Source organism: Plutella xylostella, chromosome 12 (assembly GCF_932276165.1).
Source record: "Plutella xylostella chromosome 12, ilPluXylo3.1, whole genome shotgun sequence".
Lineage (NCBI taxonomy): Eukaryota > Metazoa > Arthropoda > Insecta > Lepidoptera > Plutellidae > Plutella > Plutella xylostella.
In genome coordinates this window covers 5,257,386-5,277,080 of record NC_063992.1, presented here as the reverse complement: position 1 = coordinate 5,277,080, position 19,695 = coordinate 5,257,386, and the positions used below count along the sequence as shown (strand labels likewise).

Here is a 19,695-nt window from a genome sequence, read left to right as displayed (position 1 = left end):
GGGTCATTCTATTCTATTATCTGTGGGGGTGTAAGAACCTGCACCTGGCTCTCTTGAATGGAACCATTGTGCATAATCTCAAAGGTCTAAACCCCCTTATCTAAACTATCGAATAAGAGTATAAAAATATATGCATATTCCCTAATATTTGGGCACACGGCTCTCGACTTTTCAATAGTCTTTGCTGTCCTTTTCCGCAGCTGGCCACAGTTTACTCGTTCATACTGCGTAATAAATTTAATGTGTCCAGTTCTTCTGATTACGAGAATTCTTCCATAACTTAATTTAGAAAAAAAAAACAACTTTTGAAATATACTAACGACTGCCATTATAACCTAAAAGTAGAAAGAGCAACTTGTGTCATGTTCATGTCATAATACTTACAATACAAATTTAATTTTATTGTGTTGCAATATGGAGCATACTTGAGTGGCTCGTTGACTAGCGAATGGCTGTTTACGCCTCATTACAATAGAACAACTAGTGGCAGCCCATACACTACCAAAAAAAAATATAAAAAGACCTAAACTTTGCAAACAAACAAGCATATATTATCAAACAAGAAGTGGAGAGGTTATAGGAGGCTAGGATCAACTCGTATTGGAAGAATTTTTATGTGATCCATCGTATCTGATCACAACGAGCATCACAAATACTCGGTGACATTAACATTTCTTTGTTTACACTTGACATTTATTTAACTATACGCAAACGCAAAGAAGTTATTATTCTGAGATTGATATATAAAGAATTATGACGTCACATCCGCCCTAAGAAAATGGGTGACGTTTCTCGGAAGTTAGAATTTACCGAAGTTTTTTTGTACTTTTCAACTTCATTTACTTGCTCAAAAATAAATTATAATCAAAAATAATGATGGAGTCGTAGCTAAGAAACAAGAAAGTTTATTATAAATAATATTTGACCTTTATTTGAACTACTTGCATATTCCCTATTATTTATGTTTGTTTTTTATTAATCTAGTCACGAAGTTAAAACCAACAACAAGTACGTAAACTTACCTACCTATAGGTAAGTAGGTACTCTAGGTACCTAATTACTTATAATTTTGAAAGTCTCAAAATTTTAAAGAGCTGAGTAAATTATGTAATTATTATAGTAACAATATAAGGAATCACATATTTACAAAAATACTGTGCATAAAATTTAAATTGAATGTAGAGAGTGATGGGAATCGATAGAATTTCCAAGACAGATACAATGCGAATGTAACTAAAGAAACTTAAGGAAATCAAATACTTTATTAACATTTCTTCAGAAAGATGAAAGAGATATTAGAGACCGCTTATGACATTGGAGTAAGTAATATTAACTTTCTTATGTTTATTTTAAATGGTTATATTAAGTCATTCAAGTGTTGTTCAAGTGATTTATTGAACAAGCGTCTCTATTAGGTGGCGAGTCCACTTGATTGACAATCATAGGGCGCTGCCCCGCGTGCACCGGGCCAATAAGGTTAATCAAATCATCCATCCTCAACTGAAAGGGCAATCGGTTTATAAGCCAGCTGTAGAATTTAATAGGGCCATATAGAGATTATAAATATTAATCTACTAATTTGGCACCTTATTTTAAGAACAAATAAAATTTATTCAACGTGATTCTATAGTACGCACGCATGTTTCTGCAGTCATAATGAATAATGCAGACAGTTAGCATACATTTCTATTGTGTAATAATGTAGAGTGTGCATGCCCTCAACACCTCAATGACTGACAATCGTCAATGGCACATGCGATGGCGTCTACGAATGTTCATCGTCTCATTTGTTTTATCTTGTCTTGATAAAATATTGTGTGTTATATTTATACGAGTACATACACTCGTGAGCAATGAAAAAGTTCTATAAACTATAACATAAATGAAAAAGCAATTGCAAGTGGAACTTTTTCATTGCTCGCTAGTATATTATTAATGAAATATTTCTTTCCAGGAATAATCATTGCAAATTAATTTGTTGCTTTTTACTATTTTGTGTGTAATTAATAGTGGTCGCTCAACAATACGATACGGATGTCAACAAGGAATACGTAATAATGGGAAACAGTATTTTGCTCAAGTGCCAAGTTCCTTCTTTTGTGGCCGATTTCGTGGACGTTCTGTCTTGGCACACTGATGAAAAAGAGGACTTCTTTCCGGGCGAAAACTACGGTTAAAATCGTTGCCTCCTTAAATCTCTACCGACACCCGCTTCCTACAGTCTCATATTCGAATTTCCTTTCAACTTTCCTCATTAAAACGATCCTTCACAGTGGTGCAGCAGAAGTACGAATCAGAAGTCAATAATGAATACGTAATTAGAGGGAATTCAGCGATCCTGAAATGCTCCATTCCCTCGTTCGTAGCAGACTTCGTGACGGTCGTCTCGTGGCACGACGAGTCTGATAACTCTTACAAATTAGCAGATATTAAAGAGGGGGACGGTACTAAATCACAATATCAGCAAATCCCCCTTAATCCTATCCAATAAATCCCACCAATTTCATTGAAGTCATAAAACATCTGAATTTCAGTGGTAACACAATACTACGAGGCGGAAGTGGTATCCGAGTATGTTATTCGCGGAAATACTGCCGTCTTAAAATGTAACATCCCTTCATTCGTGGCCGACTTTGTAAAAGTAGAGGCTTGGGTCGGATGGGGTGAAGAGTCTGAAAGCAGCGAATACCTCCCTACCGACGACATCGGTAACTCTTATGAATAAAACCATTTTAAATCCCTGTAATCCTTTCCCCAGAAAAAAACGATCGTATTAGGAGTTGTATGAATACAATGTCATTATTGCAGTGGTTAACCAGTTCTACGAAGCTGAGATACTAACTGAATACGTTATTCGCGGGAACGCAGCAGTTCTCAAATGTTCAATACCTTCCTTCGTGGCTGATTTTGTTAAAGTAGAAGCGTGGATAGATGAAGAGGGAACAACAATTACCCATTCCGAGGACCTTGGTAACAATGGCAGCACTAAACAACCAAATGTCCACTTCCCGCTCTAAACGATTTTCCAAACACTTCAATCCTGTCATTTTCCTTATAGATATCTCATTGGTATTCCTCAGTGGTGTCGCAGTTCTACGTGACTGAAGCCGAAAATGAGTACGTGATTAGAGGCAACGCTGCTATTGTTCGTTGCAAGATACCGTCTTTTGTCAGTGACTTCGTCTATGTAGAATCGTGGATCATGGACGATGGACAAATATTAACTATTAATAATACGAATGATGCTGACGGTAATGATCAGCTGTTATTCTTCAATTTACATATTCAATCCCGTATCCACCCCTTCCGATTCCTAATACCTTAATAAATATTGAGAAATAATTAAATGCTGGCAATTTATAGTTGTGGCGCAGCCATACGAGGCGGAGGCGGACAATGAGTATGTCATCCGCGGTAACGCTGCTATCATGAAGTGCGAAGTTCCGAGCTTCGTGTCAGACTTTGTGTTTGTGGAGATGTGGAGTGACAGTGAGGGCGGAACTTACTACCCTTCTCATGACGAGGGTAACTGCTACCTGCTAACACCACATTAGTTTTTCCTTCTCCTCAATCCTTGTCACTTTCTGTCGCAGCTATTCTTCAACCGTATGAGGCGCGGGTCAACGACGAGTTCGTTTTACGGGGCAACACAGCGATATTGAAATGTATCGTGCCTTCGTTTGTTGGAGATTTTGTACATATTGTGTCCTGGAGCATGGACAATGAGACGGTCCAAGCAGATGAAAATAATGACTTTGATCCTGGTATATAGTAGACGTTAACTATACTCTACGATAATATCCTTCAATCCAACCTTATTTCCTTTTATTCTACGTTGGCAGCAATCCCAAATTCAATACTAGATGTATATTTCCTCAGCCGTGCATCAAGCTTACGAGCCCCGCGTGATTGACGAGTACGTTCTTCGCGGTAATGCGGCTATCGTCAAGTGCCTGATTCCCTCATTTGTGTCCGATTATGTCCAAGTTGTGGAATGGGTGACGGATGAAAACGAATCCCTCGCTGCATTCTCTGCCGGCAACTCGGAGGACAATTACGGTAATGGAGATCGCTCGTCGACCCCAATTGTCCCTATCCGCTCCACAGGCTCCCCTAGACTCGTCATCGTGAATTATTTTATCAATCGTTATATTCTTGTTTTTCAGCCGTGAACCAATTTTACGAGTCTCAAGTTTATGATATGTATGTTATACGAGGAAACGCCGCCGTTTTCAAATGTCACATTCCTTCATTCGTGTCAGATCATGTTCAAATAGTGTCTTGGCATGATACCGAGGGTGGAGAATACATGCCTAATGATGATTATGGTATTATTTGAAACCAATTGGTACAACATACTTGTCCCCTCTTCCTGGATTCCTTTAATGACGAAACCTGTTTAACCATTAGTGATGTTTTGATATCTTTGTTATTGCAGTGGTGTCTCAGTCGTACACGGTTAATTTAGTCGAAGAAAACGTACTGCGTGGAAATTCAGCCATATTGAAATGCCTCATCCCGAGTTTTGTTACGGAGTACGTTTCTGTTGCTTCATGGATAATTTCTGAAGGAGAAGTAGAAGAAAGGGAAATTAAAATAGATGATCACGATAATAATGAGGGTACATTTAACTTAGATACTAGGGTCAGCGCCTAAGCTGATGGTCCTTATTTTCCTCACCCACATCCCTACTCTACCTTAATATGTACTTCTTTAGAAGGGCTGTTTTCTTCACAGTGGTGTCACAAGCCTACACCGTAAACCTTATGGAAGAAAGTGTTTTGCGTGGAAACGCCGTGATCCTGAAATGCCACATCTCAACGTTCGTAACTGAGTATGTTAGCGTGTCCTCCTGGATTATATCAGAGGGCGATACTGAAGAGTTAGAAATTAAACCAGACGATTCCGATAATTTGGGTAGGATGGAGCTTCATTCGTATAACAAGTCCGATTCCTCTTCCCTATCCTTAATAAATATTTGTTATAGGGTTTTCGCCTCCAGAAACCTTGTCATATCTTGCGTAGGTAATGGTTTTTTATCCTATCTATTAGCATTGTTGTTACCATGTTGTTTCCAGTGGTGTCTCAAGTGTACACCGTTAATTTAATGGAAGAAAACGTCCTGCGTGGAAACTCCGCGATCATGAAGTGCCATATTCCTAGCTTCGTGTCAGAATACGTCATTGTGTCGTCATGGATCATTTCAGAGGACGATGCCGAGACGATGGAAATAAAAGTAGATGACACTTCCAATTTAGGTATTCAAAAATTAGGGTTTCCTTCAATCCTGTTATCCTATCCCATCCTTAACTGATATATTGGAAAACAATTATGATAACACTACGACGGGCTAATTAATATTCATATGCCTCATTCATCTTTCCTCAAATGGTTTTATTTCCATCTTGTTCTAGTGGTATCACAGGCGTATACTGTAAACTTGTGGGAGGAAAATGTGCTACGCGGTAATGCAGCTATTTTGAAATGCCATATACCGAGTTTCGTATCAGAGTACGTTAGCATCACTTCCTGGATCATATCGGAAGGGGAGACGGATGAGTCCGAAATAAATTTAGACTCGGATATTAATTTAGGTAACTGTTCACCATAAGACGGCGCTCGGCAGTTCATCCTTGTACTATTAACTCCTGATCCCTGAACCTTTATCCTCAAATTATGTTTTATTTGTTGAGTCCAAACCGATGTACTTCTGATGTTAGGACTGAAAGATAAACAGGTGCAGAAAGTAGATTTTCACTAATTTAGTCATAATTTCCACTCTTTGCAGTTGTTTCTCAAGCTTACGATGTGAAATTTTGGGAAGAATACGTTTTGCGCGGAAATGCCGCAATATTAAAGTGTCAGATACCAAGTTTTGTGTCCGAATACGTCTCTGTCAGTTCTTGGATTATATCCGAAGATGAAAATGAAGACGAGGTTAGGATTGAGGAGTCGTCAGATTTGGGTATATTTGCTTCTTTCATGTCCATCCTCCTCCTTGACTCCTTTCCTTCTCCTGAAATCCTTTTATTCGTCAGGGTTTGTATAGTTTTTTTGATTTAGTATATAGGATTAGGTTTTTTTCTTCTGCCGTTGTTCTCCCTCCAATATGTATTCTATGAAAACAGCTGGTACCGTCGCTCTTCAATTATATGTATTATGTACTATAGAAGACGTCTTGTTGCAGTGGTTTCGCAAGCGTATGCAGTAAATCTGATGGAGGAATATGTGTTAAGAGGAAATGCTGCTATAGTCAAATGTCACGTACCGAGTTTTGTCTCTGAATATGTCAACGTTGTGTCCTGGATCATCAGTGAAGGCGAAGAGACTCAAGAAATCAATCTCGATGCCGAAAACAATTTAGATGGTACTAGGCTTTTCTATCTTCTGGCTTCCATGATATACATGGAAATCCTCGTCCTCCTTATCCTACATTGTTTAGGGACTGTTCCGAATATTGGGCTCCCGTGGTTCCATGGGCCTAACGGCCTACCTTAATCCTTGTTCCCACTTCCTGCATGCTATACAATTTATAAGTAAATTACAGCCATATGCTGTATTGCTAAAACTATTTTATTCGATGCAGGAAATGTGTAAAATATATTAAATTATATATTTTACCTATTTTCAGATATCTAATATTTTTTTATACATTTTCTGTGCACTGAATAAAACAAACATAATGAAATATTACAATTTAGTCCACATAACAGACATCTATAAGTGCTTTTAATTTTTTAGAGGGGAAATACTTGGTACTGCCATCTGGAGAGTTGCATATTAGAGATGTGGGACCCGAGGACGGATACAAGTCGTACCAATGCAGGACCAAGCACCGACTTACCGGAGAGACCCGGCTGTCCGCCACGAAGGGACGACTCGTCATCACTGGTGAGTGCTCGCATTCATCTATCTGAAACGAAATCAATTCAAGGTGCTCATTAAAATCATGTTTTCTGACTTGAATCGATTGCGTATAATACATGATAATTCTTTAATGATCTAATAAGAAAAGTTTTTAAAAGTAAGATAAAAAGTAAAATTTTAGATCATTGAAGAAGTTTTTCTAAAAATCTTACTAGTTTTCAAGTTATTCCAAGAATTTTACTCAGTTATAAATTTAAACTGTTAAAGTAGCATATTTTAGATTATTACCAATTATTTACCTACATTTTATTTCAAAGTTTATAAACACAATCCCTATTGCGTTTGTAATCTTAAAACTGAATTAATAAACTTGCCTGAATGTTGGGATAGGGTACCCTGCAGAGCCTTGACACGCGTTTATTCTCGAGTTTTTATATAAATAAATGTATGTATTCAGTGGACGTTAGGTAAATCGGGGAGTTGTCGCATTCGCATGCTGTCCATTCTGATCTTCGAGATCCCGCCTTCTCCCAACATGCGCAGAACCTGTGGGCCGGGTGCCCCCCAAGTTTGCTAGCGCGCAGACCACCAGCGGCTTCAGCTTCCACCAAGCCAGCAGCCTCGCGCTGCTGTGTCCGGCACAGGCCTTCCCCGCGCCCATGTATCGGTAAGCCAACCTCTGCACTACGCTCGCCACTCACACAGTGCATCTCATTTCTCAGAACCGATAGGGCGGGTGCCACCCAAGTTGTCGAGCAGTCAAGTCGGCATGTGGGCTTTCCTCGCAAGGAATGGCTCTGCGTTTACCTTGCTGTGTCCTGCGCAGGCATCCCCTGTCCCTTTGTTCAGGTAATCTGAACTTTAGTCAACGTATCGAATTAGGTTTGATTTGGTTCTAGAGCCGGTCGGTCGCGTGTCTCCAAAGTTCGCCTCAGTACTGACGGGAACCATGTTCGACGTTAGGAAAAATCAGTCTTATGCATTACAGTGCCCAGCTCAAGCATTCCCCGTCCCGCTGTTCAGGTAAAAAGCATATTAAAATACTTTTCTTGCGTTCTGTAGAGCCCGTGGGACGTGTGCCACCAAAGTTCGCATCAGTTGCATTGGGCACTATGATTGGCGTCAGATACACTGAGTCATTCGCATTACTATGCCCAGCGCAAGCATTCCCAGTCCCTATATTCAGGTAATAGAATACAGAAATCTACATAGTTTATTTTTGCAACTCATCGTATCTAATTCACCACCTATTATTGTAAACAAATGCGTCCCGTAAATTTCATAATATATTTAATTCCTTAATAGTGATGAAAGTAACTCCAGTCAATAGTAGATTTTGAGGCATGCTCTGACATTTCCTACCCCAATGTTTATGTGTAATAAAATGGGCGATAAATATCATTAATTTTTATTATTCGTCGTATCACATTCTTAGAACCGGTGGGAGGAGTATCTCCGAAATTCCCGACTGGTGACTGGTGACATTAGTAGGACGTTTAATGCTGAAGCTGGCTCTGGTGTGCCGTTGCTTTGTCCGGCGCAGGGGTTCCCTGCACCCGCATTTATGTAGGTAATTTTTCTATCATTTAATTGACAGAGCCTATGGGCAAAGTTTCACCGAAGTTTCCGTCGATGGAGACGGGACGCAGCTTTACTTACTCATCTAACTCGTGCGTGACACTTCTATGCCCTGCGCAGGCGTTTCCTACTCCCTTATTCAGGTATAAAACCTTCATGTAATTTCTCTTTAGAACCTGTTGGTCGAGTATCACCCAAGTTTCCGTCCATGGATAGTTCAAGGAGCTTCAGCGCTTTCACAAATTCAAGCTTAGTTCTAATGTGTCCGGCGCAAGCATTTCCAGTCCCTTTATACAGGTAATAAAGCCAATATAATTATTTATAGAACCAGTGGGTCGCGTTTCTCCAAAGTTCACTAGTGGCGACAAAAGCCGAGCATTTGATGCTCAGGGAGGCGACAGCATCACTCTTCTTTGTCCTGCACAGGCATTCCCTGCCCCAGCTTTCAGGTACCTACACCTCTAGTGAAAGTTAGCTTAGGTTTTATTTTCTTGTACAGAACCTATGGGCAGTGCCGCGCCAAAAGTTGCAACTAAAGTGATCGATTTAACCGAAGCATCATTCAATGCTACCATCACGTTACTATGTCCAGCTCAAGCATATCCTGTACCAATATTCAGGTAAACTCCCGAATTATGTTTAATAAGCAGAATATTTACGATACGCTCTTCTATTCCATTAGAACCAGTAGGAAGAGTGTCGCCCAAATTTCCTACATTGGACAACTCTAGGGGTTTTAGTGCTTATGAAAACAAAAGCGTGACGCTGCTTTGTCCTGCTCAAGCATTTCCAGTTCCATTGTCCAGGTAAACATCTTACCTGTATTATTTGTTTTTTAGAGCCTATTAATAGTGCTGCGCCGAAAGTCCCATCTAAAACGATCGAATTCGTTGAATTTGCGATGGACACCAGCGTCACATTGCTTTGTTTAGCGCAAGCTTTTCCAGTCCCAATATTTAGGTGAGTTACGTTCCCTTTAACTATCTGTTGTAGAACCTGTGGGCCTGAAAGCTCCATCTTTCTCTACTGAATTTAAAATGGCGTGGTACGTTTATGACGTAAAACAAGGATTTGCGTTACTATGTCCTGCTCAGGGTTACCCTGCACCATTCTTCAGGTACTGAAACAGGAACTCATTTTGTTTTTAGAACCTATTGGATCCAAAAGTCCCTCGTTCTCGAGTGGTTCCAAATCAGCTTGGTTTGAAATTGAACAAGGAGATGACTTTGCCTTGTTATGTATGGCTCAAGGGTACCCTGTCCCGATATATAGGTGAGAAGTTTAGTTATTTATTAATATTTACAGAACCCATCGGTTCCAAGTCACCTACATTTTCAACTGATGATAAATTGGCATGGTTCGTGAGGCCTGTGGATCATAGTATCGCTCTCATTTGTCCAGCACAAGCTTACCCTATACCGATATTCAGGTAATTTAGAGTGATAATAATGGATCATTTTACTTCTTTTAGAACCTATTGGATCAAAGTCACCTACATTTTCTACTGATAACAAACTGTCTTCGTATGTCAGAAAAATCGGACAAAGTCTTAATATTCTGTGCCCTGCTCAAGCTTACCCTGTCCCGATATACAGGTGAATAACTTTTTATATGTTCAATTTTAGAACCTGTTGGCTCGAAGTCCCCGACATTTTCTAATGATGTTCAGTTCTCTGGAATCACGCGTAGAACAGGCCAAGATTTTGCTCTATTATGCCAGGCGCAGGCATTTCCCGTCCCAATATTCAGGTAAATAGTATATCCGTTGATTGATTGTTATATAACTTAATCAGTTTTTTCATCGGGTACGTTTTGCTTATGTCGTAGAGCCTATTGGTTCCAAGGCGCCTACATTTTCCACGGAGTTCAAGAGTACTACTCTCACAAAACCTGCTGATCAACCAATAGTTTTATTATGTCAAGCTCAGGCGCATCCCCACCCAATATTCAAGTGAGTGTAAACATTTAGGCTGAATACTTTTTATCAGAACCTGTGACTGCAAGGGCCCCGGCATTCGCTTCTACTGCATCAACTTACAATACCGATATTGAGGCTAAAAGATCCGGGTCTTTACTCTGCCAGGCGCAAGGGTACCCTCAACCAATGTTCAGGTAGGTTTCACATTCATGTTTCGATATCAATTGTTATAGAACCAGTTGGTGTTAAAGCTCCAACTTTTTCTTCGGATTCCAAGGGCAGTATCTTCGTTAGAAGTATTGGACATAGTTTTGCTTTGCTGTGCCAAGCCCAGGCTTCCCCTCTGCCTATATTTAGGTAAGATTTTTTTTATTCAATCTTTGTTTTGTATTGTACAGAACCCGTAGGCTCTAAGCTGCCTACATTTTCCACTGACTTTACCCTGTCAGCGGTTACCAGGCACAGTGGTCAAGACTTCGCGTTATTGTGTCAAGCTCAGGCTTTTCCCGTACCCATTTTCAGGCAAGTCGTGCATTATTATTTTTACAATTTAATTGAGATAGTATTTTAACTATCTACAGAGCCCGTCGGAACGAAGCCCCCAACTTTCTCAAGTGACTTAACGTCTTCGTCTATGACGAGACATAGCGGTCAGGGGTTCGCTTTACTTTGTCAAGCACAAGCATTTCCTGTGCCGATATTCAGGCAAGTTTTTATTAATATCTAGGTATAGATAGATATATAATACTTTTATCGTAAAAGATGGTAAGTAAGTTAAATTTTATTGTTGTCTGCAGAACCAGTTGGATCGAAGCCTCCAACCTTTTCTACTGATCTAATTTCGTCTTCTTTGAAAAGGCATAAAGGTCAAGACTTCGCATTACTGTGTCAAGCTCAAGCTTTTCCTATACCAATTTCCAGGCAAGTTTTTTTTACAGTTAACATACTTTGTTAACTATCTATGTATGAAAACATTGTCTTCTGCAGAGCCTGTTGGATCCAAGGCACCCTCATTTTCCACTGATTCAGCTCTATCATCTCTTAAAAGACATAGAGGTCAAAGCTTTGCATTGTTGTGCCAAGCGCAAGCGTTTCCAGTACCAATATTCAGGCAAGTGTTCTATAATAGATATCAATCAGCATGAATGTAGCATGGGACATAAGAGTGGTGTTCATTTATACTCTGCAGAGCCAGTGGGATCCAAAGCTCCTACATTTTCGACAGACTACCTTCTTTCGTCTATTAAAAGGCACAGCGGTCAAGGTTTTGCATTATTATGCCAAGCTCAAGCGTTTCCGGTTCCAATATTCAGGCAAGTTTTATTTCATTTTCGATTTCAATTTGTTATAGAGCCAGTTGGTGCAAAATCCCCAACATTTTCATCTGAATCAATTCAAATAGTTCGAAGAAACGTTGGTCATGGCTTTGCTCTTCTCTGTCAGGCTCAAAGTTATCCCGCTCCAGTATTCAGGCAAGTCCTTCTTTATTCATGTTTTATTTTTTATGCAGAGCCGGTGGGATCAAAAGCACCTACATTTTCTACTGATGCTAGAAGTTCTACTTTTATTCGTACAATAGGACATAGTTTTGGACTCCTTTGTCAGGCACAGGCGTTTCCCATTCCCATAACCAGGCAAGTTTCTTTATACTTTACATCCTCTTGGTTATTGCAGAACCAACAAACAACATAGCACCTAGAAAAACTCAAATGGTAGAACAGTTTGAAGGGTGGCGAGTTATATTAGTCTCATCTAACGATACAGCCTATATGACATGCCCAGTAAATGCATTTCCAGCGCCACGTTTTGGGTAAGCATGCAATATGAGTATAATTTTCTTTTCTCAGAGCCTATGGGCGCTAAAGCACCAACATTTTCGGGGGACTCTAAGAGTTTTACATTCATGCGAGAAGTAGGTCAACATTTTGCGCTGCTCTGTCAAGCTCAAGGGTTTCCCACTCCATTGTTCAGGCAAGTTGCACCCCTCTGTTTATTATAATTTATCAATACAACGCCGACATCCTGCAGAGCCCATTGCAAGTGCTGCGCCGAGTATCACCGCCACTCCAAAAGCTGCAGTTCATTACCCTCAAATCTCTTCTTTGGCACTGGTGTGCCCAGCGCAAGGGTTCCCTGTTCCAATATCAAGGTGCGTTGACACTTCCTTTCAATTTCAGAGCCAACCAATAAAATCGCACCACGTAATGAAAAGAGCAAAAAATTTGTAGGGGGTGAGATATTTGTAATGCCAGCGAGAGAATCAGCTTATTTAACTTGCGATGTAGCAGGGTATCCTGTCCCAATTTTCAGGTAATAATAATATATTATTATTTGTATTAGGATTGTAGATAGTTTGTCAATATAACCATCATTCCCCTGAAACGAAATAGGTAACACGAAATTTAAATTGGCTAAGGGGCTCTTCCATCCTTTCAGAACCGACAAATAATATTGCACCTCGAAAAGATTCAACTAAACACTTCGAGGGTTGGGAAGTATACTTCGTACCTCGCAGCGGAGCTGCTTATCTGACTTGTCAAATATCCGCATTCCCTGTACCGGTGTATAGGTGAGTGTGGGTTAGTTACGGATGGTTTCTATTACAGAGCCGTCAGGTAGGACCCGGCCAAAAGTGACGGGCGACGGACTTAACCGGCAAATAGGAAGAGGTGATCTGGCCCTCCTCTGCGAAGTTCAGGCTTTTCCTGCTCCACTAACGAGGTACATTACTCCACGGCCGGCCGGCGGCAACTCGCGCGTCCATTATCTCGAAGCCACAGTATTCCATATCGTCAATGTACTGATGTGCGTTGTTATTGCAGTCTCCCGGCGCGGTAGTGGCCCGCCCGAGGACGCACCGCGGCCGGCCGCGGGGCTCTCCCTCTCCAGCCAAAGTAACGATTGAGCGCCGCTGACATTTGCCCGGTAAGTGTCAGGGTGAACTTGCTTTCATTAAAACGCTTTAATCTTTACTTTGTGCTTCACGAGTCACGGCGCTACCCGTAGCCGAGGGGTTATTTGTAAAGCCTTAGTTGTGATCATAGCTACACCATGTTCCGTCTTTATATCGGTAGGCATAGTATTCGTTCAGGCCAGGATTGTAGCACATAACACTTTATAATTTCTCATTTTCTTTTGCTAAGTTGTCAAGGCTTTGGGGGTATCGTTAATCTTTGTCTTAGTGCAATTATAAATTAATTTATAGCAATTCTTGTTGCAAATATACTAATGCTACACGTTTCTTCAAGAGCCAACAAATAGTGTTCCCCCAAAGCTGTCTACCGGCCGGTTACAAGAGTCCAACTTATATATAGGGCATAGAGGTTCGATATTATGTCTTAGTCAAGGCTTTCCTGTTCCTATCTTCAGGTGGGTGGATTGCCGTCCTTGTAAATAAAATATGATTCCGTTTTCTCAGTATACCAGTCTTTTACTCCCTACTATTACTGATGGACCCTCGTTCAATGAAATTCTGAACTCTTTCTCTATTGTTACAGGTGGTACAAGTTTATCGATGGCACAACACGTAAACAGCCAGTGACATTGAACGACAGAGTTAAGCAAGTCTCTGGGACTCTTATAATCAAGGAAGCTAAAGTTGAAGATTCAGGAAAATACCTTTGCGTAGTCAACAACTCCGTTGGTGGTAAGTTGAAACTTACAACATTTTAACCAACTTCTAACAAGCAAATTTTACTCTCAAATCATTTATTAAATAATTGAACCTTGAAATATTTTACTTGAACCTTGTCTAATCAGATAATTTATTTTAGGTGAATCCGTGGAAACTGTTTTAACCGTAACAGCTCCTCTTAAGACGACAGTTGAACCAGCAACGCAAACTATTGATTTCGGAAGACCAGCAGTTTTCACATGCAGATACGAAGGCAACCCAGTTAAAACTATCACGTGGCTTAAAGATGGCAAGGATATGAATCATCATGATGCTACATTAAGGTAAAACCTTCGACCATTCACAACCCTAATCAAAGGGTAAAACACCACTGAAAAGTAATAGATTACTTACGTGAGATGAGTCATCTACATGCATAATTTAATGTTTGTTTTACAGGATAGAGTCAGTGAAGAAGGAAGACAAGGGCATGTACCAGTGCTTCATCCGCAACGACCAGGAAAGTGCAGGCGCCAGCGCTGAACTCAAACTTGGAGGAAGATGTGAGTTTACGTTTAAATTATCTACAAAACTTTTACTGAATATGTATTCCAAAAAATGTCTTCTATTAATGAATTTTATTTATTACGTAATAGTGATGATAAGTAATGACCAAGATCCTTATTTACAGTCGAACCGCCACAAATTCGTCACAGCTTCGGTGAACAGACTCTGCGCTCCGGACCTTCCCTACGACTGAAATGTGTAGCTTCCGGCAACCCCACTCCCGACATCGCCTGGCTGTTGGACGGAGAGAAGCTGTCCAGTGGAGAGAGACTGCAGATCGGACAGTTCGTCACCGCCGATGGCAACGTTGAATCACACTTGAACATTTCCTCGGTCCAGACTAACGATGGTGGATTATACTCTTGCATCGCTTCAAGTAAAGTGAGTGCCAGTGCTGTTGTAATTGAATGCAAGTTCATTGCATAAAAAATTACCTCTGTATCTACTCTTAACTCCGATGCAAATTTCAGCACATATGCCTGGATTAGCTAGCAATGTAACGTCGTGACTAACACCAATGGTCTCTATCCTAGGTCGGCAGCTCATCCCACGCGGCCCGCGTCAACGTGTACGGCCTGCCCTACGTGCGTCCCATGAAGAAGCGCCCAGTGGTCGCTGGAGACTCCCTCATCGCGCACTGCCCCGTCGCAGGGTACCCCATCGACTCCATTGTATGGGAACGAGATGGACGGTCAGTTTATGAAATTACTTCCTATTCTGTTCGTAATAAACCTTTGATTAAAACCGTTGAGAATATTACTAATCTTCAAGCCGAAACTTCGTTTCTGGAATATAGTCTATATCTATAACACTTGTCCAGATTTTTAGATATATTACTATTTTAAATTTACTGGCAAAATTTATAGTTTTCACGTTGCTAAAATAAAATTTTGTGCCTTCAGAATCGACATCATGAAAATATTTCCTTGGTAAATGATTGATATGATGTCTTATTAAGACAAAATAGAATTATGCACTTCGATTGTGTAAGCAATGCCATGGAAATTCCAGAGTCCTCCCGATCAACCGCAAGCAGAAGGTGTTCCCGAACGGAACCCTCGTCATAGAGAATGTAGAGCGAATGAGCGACCAGGCCACTTACACCTGCGTTGCGAAGAACTCACAAGGATACAGCGCACGGGGAGCCTTGGAACTGCAAGTCATGGGTAAGTCGTAAGATATTTGGACGATGTACTCATTTATTCTGGAAATCTTCTGTGCGGCTTGAGGAGGGATTTCTAAATTGGAATTTTAATGTCAGATAAAACCATGGTATTAATTAAATTCTATCCTTCCGGCAGAAACTTTCTGGACATGTTCTGAATTCGTGAAACTGGAATATTTTTACGACTGATAATATTGGACCGATATCCTACACATAAAGAAGTTTAGATTTAACAAATATTTCAGTGTCATCGTGCTCATCTAATTAAATATGTTTTTTGTAACCATGTGAAGAACAATAGCAACTTACTCAGTCCATATAAATCTATTTACTTAATAATAATTAATGCTAGTATATCTCAACCTCCCAGCAGTAAAAAGTCCTTCTAAAGTCTAGTGAATTATATAAGAACATATTCCATTTGAAACCCGAAACTTGTTGTTCAAGATTAATGAGTGAGTTGCTATATCACTGAGTAAATAAAATATACAGTACCTCAGAAATGTCCAATAATATTTCAAGAATCAAGAATTTACAGAATAAATTTTAGCTAAACTGAATTTAAAATTACTCAGTAGTTCTTCGTAAAAATATGCCATAGCATTTCAAAAGAGTACTTTACATTGATGAGTAAGTAATCAAGTCATTCATATTAATTCGTTCTATTCCATAAAATAAAAATTACCCACTAATAATATTTTCAAGTGTTTTCTAATACTGATACTATGGCATATTATTTTGTGTTTAATAAATATTTTTTACAGGTTGAACTATTTTATACGTGTACATTTCAGACGGATAAAATCAATATTAATGTATAAATCGACGATGTTTATGCCCGCCAAAGCTACATCGTTTGCCACACACGCCCCTGCACCTTTGTCGTTTAGCTATTATAATAACCTCATTTCACATAGTATCTCCGCTAATATCGCCATTTGAGTTTGGTGATGAACCGGCCAATGCGGGAGACACAGCCTCAGTGTCGTGCTCCGTCGCTAAAGGAGACCAGCCATTGAACATCACATGGCTGCTGAACGGACAGATCCTATCACAAAACAACAACATGGGAATCGTTATAACTAAAATGAGCAAGAAGATGTCGATCCTTAACATAGACTCTGTCAGCGGAATACACAGGGGCACCTATCACTGTGTGGCCACTAACGCCGCCGGGTCAGCCAATCATAGCGCAGTACTCGAAGTGAATGGTATAACAACTCCTGAAACGCTTGCTTGTCTCGTAGCGAGTAGACCCCCGCTTCCTTACATTCCTGTTAAAATCAAAATTTATATCCAGTCCCTCCGCAAATAACGCCATTCGAATTCGGAGAAGAAGTTCTCAATGAAGGAGATACGGCGTCGGTATCGTGCGTGATGAGCAAGGGCGACCTGCCGGTCAGCTTCACCTGGCGGCTCAACGGCCAGGAGATCAGCCGACACAACAACCTCGGCATCGTTCTCACTGCCATCAGCAAGAAAACCTCTATAATGAATATCGATGCTATAAGCGCCATTCATCGAGGCGCATACACATGCGAGATCAAGAATCAAGCCGGAGAAACAAACCATACTACTGTCCTAAGTGTTAACGGTTCGCAATTTCCTAGTAATTCAGTAGATTAATTTGCTTTTTAACCTCTCACAGTTCCTCCTCAAATCTTACCTTTCGAGTTCGGTGACGAGCCCGCCAACGCCGGCGATACCGCGTCTGTGCAATGTGTGATGAGCAAAGGAGATCTACCAGCTAACTTCTCGTGGACACTTAACGGAAAACCAATTTACGCAAGAAACAGTTTGGGTGTTGCCATTGGAAGCATGAGTAGAAAAATGTCGATTCTGAATATCGATTCGGTGAACGGCACTCACCGCGGGCTGTACGTCTGCACGGTCGAGACCCCGGCCGGGCACGTTAACCATAGCGCCCTTTTGGAAGTCAATGGTTCCTATTACTTATTTACTTAGAGTGGTAGTTACATACGTATGTTTTAATTTCACCTACAGTTCTTCCTCAAATCCATCCTTTTACCTTCGGTGATGAGCCTGCCAATGCCGGCGACACGGTAGGAGTCCAGTGTATGGTTTCGAAAGGAGACGCGCCTATCAACATCACGTGGCAGTTGAACGGAAAACCTGTTGAGCAAATCCCTGGAGTTACTGTGACTAAGATAGGTCACAAGTCCAGTAGTCTTTCTATAGACTCTGTAGCATCAATACATAAGGGAGTGTATACGTGTTCTGCTGCCAACCAAGCTGGACATGCGAATTACTCTTCCGAACTTGCCGTCAATGGTAAATAGAATATAGAGTACCTAATTAAATCAGCCACGAGTAGGTACTGCTTCATAATATGTTATAGTCTTAGGCGGTTTCAGCTGACCTTTGTCCGTTTATCAAAATAACAGGAAGCTTGTATTTTATGTTTATAGTCCTTCCCCATATCAATCCCTTCACATTCGGAGACGAACCGGCGAATGCGGGCGAAACAGTCGGTCTGCAGTGCATGGTGGTGAAAGGAGATGCCCCTGTCAATATTACATGGAGATTTAACGGAAGACATATAAGGGAAATTCCTGGAATTTCTATTATGAAAATGGGCCCAAAAGCGAGCGGGTTGACCATTGAATCGGTAGCATCAATACATAGAGGAACGTTTACTTGCTTCGCTGAAAATGCAGCCGGGCACACTAATCATTCTGCGGAACTATCGGTCAATGGTACAATATCTCACACAGATCTAATTTATGATTAATTTACTTTCGCTATCCTCCCATCCTTACCTTCAATCTTGGTAGTAACCGAACCATATTAAATAAACAAAATGTTATAGTTGCGCCACAGGTTACACCTTTCGACTTCGGCGAGGAAATCTTAAATGCCGGCGACACAGCGTCCCTCATTTGTACGGTGGGAAAGGGTGATCTGCCTTTAAAAATACATTGGCAACTCAACAATCAAACGTTGAATTCCGGAAACGGCGTACTGATTAACAGAAATGGGAAAAGAATATCTGTATTGAGCATTGAAAACGTGCAGCACGATCATATCGGCAACTACACTTGCATCGCGGAGAACGAGGCCGGCTCGACCAGCCACAGCGCTGTGCTAAACGTTAACGGTATCTAATATAAACAAAATCACTACGACGCTTTGCTTTTTGTCCTACTCGTTATTATTGGTTACACCTAGTTAACAAATCCCTTTACCTCAAATTTGTTTCCTACAGTAATCCCTCAAGTAGCTCCATTCGATTTCGGCGAAGACACTTACAATGCGGGCGATACAGTATCACTTACGTGCACGGTTACCAAGGGAGACATGCCTATAGAAATATTGTGGCTGTTCAACGAATCTCCTCTCAATAGCGGAAGTGGAGTGATCTTGTCGCGCAGTGGTCGCAAGATATCGATGTTGAGTATTGATTCGATTCAAGCTACACACAGGGGGAACTATACGTGTGTGGCAAAAAACGTTGCGGGCGAAGCTTCCCATTCTGCGTTACTTCATGTTAATGGTACAAATTATGTTTAGCAACATTGTTATTTTGTTTAATTACAAATTATTATACGCCTTTTTAGTTGCTCCACAAATTATGCCTTTCGATTTCGGCGCGGAACCCGTGAACGACCAGGAGATGGTGTTAGTAACTTGCACAGCGACCAAGGGCGACATGCCTCTAGAAATACATTGGTTTTTCAATGGGAGTCCAGTAAAATCGGGGACTAGTGGTGTAGTTCTCACCAACAGTAGACGAACCAGTCAACTAGCAATCGAATCAGTGAGTCATCACAATCAAGGAAACTACACTTGTGTCGTAAAAAACAGTGCTGGATCTATCAATCACACGGCCGATCTCTACGTCAATGGTACTTTTATGAGTAGTTTAAGATTTTTCATAATATTTTCGCTTAATAAGTTAGCCTTTCCTCCACACAGTCCCTCCACAGATATTGCCCTTTGAATTTGGCGAAGAACCCGTAAACGATA

At 40.7% G+C, this 19,695-nt stretch overlaps 1 protein-coding gene across 50 annotated transcripts in view; it reads left to right on the top strand.

Annotated features, from left to right (window-relative positions):
* Positions 1–19,695, top strand: part of LOC105385131 (Down syndrome cell adhesion molecule-like protein Dscam2) — a 70,019-nt gene that overhangs the window by 26,647 nt on the left and 23,677 nt on the right. Inside the window, exons 5-14 of one of the 50 annotated variants that reach the window (XM_048624619.1) lie at positions 5,079–5,258; positions 6,742–6,891; positions 9,128–9,251; positions 13,861–14,009; positions 14,137–14,320; positions 14,436–14,539; positions 14,668–14,924; positions 15,077–15,234; positions 15,555–15,709; positions 17,713–18,000. In XM_048624619.1, coding sequence (XP_048480576.1) covers positions 5,079–5,258; positions 6,742–6,891; positions 9,128–9,251; positions 13,861–14,009; positions 14,137–14,320; positions 14,436–14,539; positions 14,668–14,924; positions 15,077–15,234; positions 15,555–15,709; positions 17,713–18,000 — 1,749 coding nt within the window. Of the gene's footprint in view, positions 1–2,010; positions 2,173–2,325; positions 2,445–2,534; positions 2,709–2,808; positions 2,971–3,080; positions 3,252–3,363; positions 3,526–3,627; positions 3,765–3,944; positions 4,060–4,198; positions 4,329–4,438; positions 4,622–4,780; positions 4,918–5,078; positions 5,259–5,458; positions 5,595–5,829; positions 5,966–6,187; positions 6,368–6,741; positions 6,892–7,410; positions 7,535–7,589; positions 7,717–7,766; positions 7,891–8,770; positions 8,895–9,127; positions 9,252–9,284; positions 9,406–9,916; positions 10,041–10,070; positions 10,195–10,272; positions 10,397–10,433; positions 10,558–10,596; positions 10,721–12,540; positions 12,674–12,799; positions 12,933–12,969; positions 13,085–13,860; positions 14,010–14,136; positions 14,321–14,435; positions 14,540–14,667; positions 14,925–15,076; positions 15,235–15,554; positions 15,710–16,625; positions 16,920–17,712; positions 18,001–18,137; positions 18,426–18,538; positions 18,827–19,695 lie in introns of those variants that run through there. The other 49 variants (XM_048624638.1, XM_048624636.1, XM_048624623.1 and 46 more) reach the window with 49 other exon arrangements.